Below are 5000 nucleotides of genomic sequence, written 5' to 3' on the forward strand. Positions count from 1 at the left end.
ACACACACCCAGACACACACACACACACACACACCCACACCACAGACACACACACACACACACACCCAGACACACACCCACACCCAGACAACAAACCACCCAAACACACACCCAGACAACAAACCACCCACACACACCCAGACACACACACACACACACACACCCAGACAACAAACCACCCACACACACACCCAGACACACACACACACACACACACACACACACACACACACACACACACACACACCCAGACAACAAACCACCCACACACACCCAGACACACACACACACACACACCCAGACAACAAACCACCCACACACACACCCAGACAACAAACCACCCACACACACACCCACACACACACACACACACCCAGACAACAAACCACCCACACACACAGACAACAAACCACCCACACACACACCCAGACACACACACACACACCCAGACAACAAACCACCCACACACACACCCAGACACACACCCAGACAACAAACCACCCACACACACACCCAGACACACACACACACACACACACACACACACACACCCAGACAACCAACCACCCACACACACACCCAGACAACCACACATCCACACAAGATGTGTGTTAGCAATAGAAGGAACACCTGGAGAATCTAGACTGTGACCCTAACCCTCACGTACCTTTGGGTGTTTTAGCGGTGAACTCTGGGTCGAAGCAGAACGTGTCATCAGGCTTCCCTGCTGCTGGTTTGAATGGAGGCTGGAGCTCTGTCCTGTATAGCTTCTATGGAGGGAGGGAGGTTAAGCTGAGATATTAATATTTTGTTTCCGTTCCAAGTCATAATGAACAGTGTAGAGACAGAAAGAGACAGAGAGAGAGAGAGAGACATTCCACGTGGATCAGAAGTTTACATACACTCAATTAGTATTTGGTAGCATTGCCTTTAAATTGTTTAACTTGGGTCAAATGATTTTGGTAGCCTTCCACAAGCTTCCCACAATAAGTTGGGTGAATTCTGGCCCATTCCTCCTGACAGAGCTGGTGTAACTGAGTCAGGTTTGTAGGCCTCCTTGCTCTCACACGCTTTTTCACTTCTGCCCACACATTTTCTATAGGATTGAGGTCAGGGCTTTGTAATGGCCACTCCAATACCTTGTCTTGTCCTTAAGCCATTTTGCCACAACTTTGGAAGTATGCTTGGGGTCGTTGTCCATTTGGAAGACCCATTTGTGACCAAGCTTTAACTTCTTGACCGATGTCTTGAGATGTTGCTTCAATATAGCCACATAATGTTCCTACCTCATGATGCCATCTATTTTGTGAAGTGCACCAGTCCCTCCTGCAGCAAAGCACTCCACAACATGATGCTGCCACCCCCGTGCTTCACGGTTGGGATGGTGTTCTTCAGCTTGCAAGCCTCCCCCTTTTTCCTCCAAACATAAAGAAAGTCATTATGGCCAAAAAGTTATATTTTCGTTTCATCAGACCAGAGGACATTTCTCCAAGAAGTACGATCTTTGTCCCCATGTGCATTTGCAAACCGTATTCTGGCTTTTTTATGGTGGTTTTGGAGCAGTGGCTTCTTCCCTGCTGAGTGGCCTTTCAGGTTATGTCGATATAGGACTCGTTTTACTGTGGATATAGATACTTTTCTACCTGTTTCCTCCAGCATCTTCACAAGGTACTATTGTTTGTACAGATGAACGTGGTACCTTCAGGCATTTGGGAATTCCCCCCGAGGATGAACCAGACTTGTGGAGGTCTACAATTGGCTTGGCTGATTTCATTTGATTTTCCCATGACGTCAAGCAAAGAGGCACCGAGTTTGAAGGAAGGCCTTGAAATACATCCACAGGTACACCTCCAATTGACTCAAATGATGATCAGAAGCTTCTAAAGCCATGACATCATTTTCTGGAATTGTCCAAGCTGTTTAAAGGCACAGTCAACTTAGTGTATGTAAACTTCTGACCCACTGGAATTGTGATACAGTGAATTATAATTGAAATAATCTGTCTGTAAACAATTTTGGAAATATTACTTGTCATGCACAAAGTAGATGTCCTAACAGACTTGCGAAAACGATAGTTTGTTAATTAATAATTAACAAGAGATTTGTGGAGTGGTTGAAAAACAAGTTAATGACTCCAAACTAAGTGTATGTGAAATTCCGACTTCAACTGCACATGATCAAATACAAATCTTAGAATCAACTATTCCAATCATTCTCAGAGCTGGCATCTTCCCCAATATTTGGAGACAAGGACTGATCACCCCAATCCACAAAAGTGGAGACAAATTTGACCCCAATAACTACCGTGGGATATGCGACAACAGAAACCTTGGGGAAAATCCTCTGCATTATCATTAACAGCAGACTCGTACATTTCCTCAGTGAAAACAGTGTATTGAGCAAATGTCAAATTGCCCTTTTTACTAAATTACTGTACGACAGACCACGTATTCACGCTGCACACCCTAATTGACTAACAAACAAAGGCAAAGCCTTATCAAGCTTTGTTGACTTCATAAAAGCTTTAGACTCAATTTGGAGGTTCTGCTATACAAATTGATAAAAAAAAGTGGTGTGAAAAACATTATAAAACCCAAACAACAAGTAGTGTGTGGTTAAATTTGGCAACAAAAAAATAATAATTCTTCCCACAGCGCCGTGGGTTGAGACAGGGATGCAGCTTAAGCCCCACAGTCTTCAACACCCTACTAGAATCTGAAGTCAAATGTCTACTGTTTGCTGATGATCTCCAACCAAGGAGGGCCTACAGCACCTAGATCTTCTGCACAGATTCTGTCAGACTTGGGCCCTGACAGCAAATCTCAGTAAGACAGAAATAATGGTAAGACAGAAATAATGGTAAGACAGAAATAATAAAAGAGGTCCAGTTGCCAGGCCCACGTTTTGTTTCTCCCATGTTTTGGTACCCTTTCCCCCAGATCTATGCCTCGACAAAATCCTGTCTCAGAGCTCTACGATCAATTCCTCATGGCTTGGTTTTTAGACAGGTGTGTGCCTTTCAAAATCATGTCGAATCGTTGAATTGACCGCAGGTGGACTCCAATCAAGTTGTAGAAACATCTCAAGGATGATCAATAGAAACAGGATGCACCTCAATTTAGAGTCTCATAGCAACGGGTCTGAATATTTATGTAAAGTTATTTTCTGTGTTTTATTTTTAATAAATGTGCAAAATAAAAACCTGTTTTCACTTAGCCATTATGGGTTATTGTGTGTTTTTTTGCAAAAAATAATTAATAATAATAATGATAATAATAATTTGAGTAACGCAACAAAATGTGGAAAAGGTCAAGGGGTCTGAATACTTTCCGAAGGCACTGTACCCTAAACAAGAAGGGCAAAAGGAACATAACATCCCAATTAGTATCGTAACACCTGTTGTAAAACACACTGTATGGTTGTAGGTTGGTAGGGCTAAACACCTGTTGTAAAACACACTGTATGGTTGTAGGTTGGTAGGGCTAAACACCTGTTGTAAAACACACTGTATGGTTGTGAGGTCTGGGGTCCACTCACCAACCAAGAATTCACAAAATGGGAGAAACACCCAATTGAGACTTTGCAGAATTCTGCAAAAAACATACATTGTGTGCAACGCAAAAACCCAAACAATGTATGTAGAACAAAATTAGGACATCAGCTAATTCTAAAAATCCAGAAAAGATCTGTTCCATTCTACAATCACCTAAAAGGAAGCGATGCCTACACAAACCCCTCACCTCAGCCAGCTGATTCTGCACCTCTGTGAACAAACACAAACAGACCCCAAAAAACTGGTCAAACTAGAATGCTATTTGGCCCTAAACAGAGAGTGGCAGAATACCTGACCACTGTGACTGACCCTAAACAGAGAGTACACAGCAGCAGAATACCTGACCAAGGTGACTGACCCAAACTTAAGGAAAGCTTGGACTATGTACAGACTCAGTGAGCATAGCCTTGCTATTGAGAAAGGCCGCCGTAGGCAGACCTGGCTCTCAAGAGAAGACAGTGTGACCACTACCCACAAAATGAGGTGGGAACTGAGATGCACTTCCTAACCTCCTGCCAAATGTATGAACGCCTTAACGATACATATTTCCCAAAGATTACCCACAAAGAATTTCAAAACAAATTCAACATTGATAAACTCCCTTATCTGTACTGTGAAATACTGCATCACAGCAGCAAGATTGCCATGAGAAAAGGGCAACCAGTTGAGCACAAACAACATTGTAAATACCACAAATATTTGTCTTCCTCACTATTCATACTACAACTATTTTCTGTGCAATGTTACCTGTTCAATGTTACCTGTTCAATGTTACCTGTGCAATGTTACCTGTGCAATGTTACCTGTGCAATGTTACCTGTGCAATGTTACCTGTTCAATGTTACCTGTTCAATGTTACCTGTGCAATGTTACCTGTGCAATGTTACCTGTTCAATGTTACCTGTTCAATGTTACCTGTGCAATGTTACCTGTGCAATGTTACCTGTTCAATGTTACCTGTTCAATGTTACCTGTTCAATGTTACCTGTTCAATGTTACCTGTTCAATGTTACCTGTTCAATGATACCTGTTCAATGATACCTGTTCAATGTTACCTGTTCAATGTTACCTGTTCAATGATACCTGTTCAATGTTACCTGTTCAATGTTACCTGTTCAATGTTACCTGTTCAATGTTACCTGTGCAATGATACCTGTTCAATGTTACCTGTTCAATGTTACCTGTGCAATGTTACCTGTGCAATGTTACCTGTGCAATGTTACCTGTTCAATGTTACCTGTTCAATGTTACCTGTTCAATGATACCTGTTCAATGATACCTGTTCAATGTTACCTGTTCAATGTTACCTGTTCAATGTTACCTGCTCAATGTTACCTGTTCAATGTTACCTGTTCAATGTTACCTGTTCAATGTTACCTGTTCAATGTTACCTGTTCAATGTTACCTGTTCAATGTTACCTGTTCAATGTTACCTGTTCAGTGTTAC

At 42.2% G+C, this 5000-nt stretch overlaps 1 protein-coding gene across 1 annotated transcript in view; it reads right to left on the reverse strand.

Annotated features, from left to right (window-relative positions):
• rps6kal (ribosomal protein S6 kinase a, like) overlaps positions 1-5000 on the reverse strand; it is a 92760-nt gene that overhangs the window by 27083 nt on the left and 60677 nt on the right. The window contains exon 12 of the mRNA XM_065020018.1: positions 668-770. Within this exon, the coding sequence (XP_064876090.1) occupies positions 668-770 (103 nt within the window). The remainder of the gene's footprint in view (positions 1-667; positions 771-5000) is intronic.

The sequence above is a fragment of the Oncorhynchus nerka genome, linkage group LG6, assembly GCF_034236695.1.
Source record: "Oncorhynchus nerka isolate Pitt River linkage group LG6, Oner_Uvic_2.0, whole genome shotgun sequence".
Taxonomy (NCBI): domain Eukaryota; kingdom Metazoa; phylum Chordata; class Actinopteri; order Salmoniformes; family Salmonidae; genus Oncorhynchus; species Oncorhynchus nerka.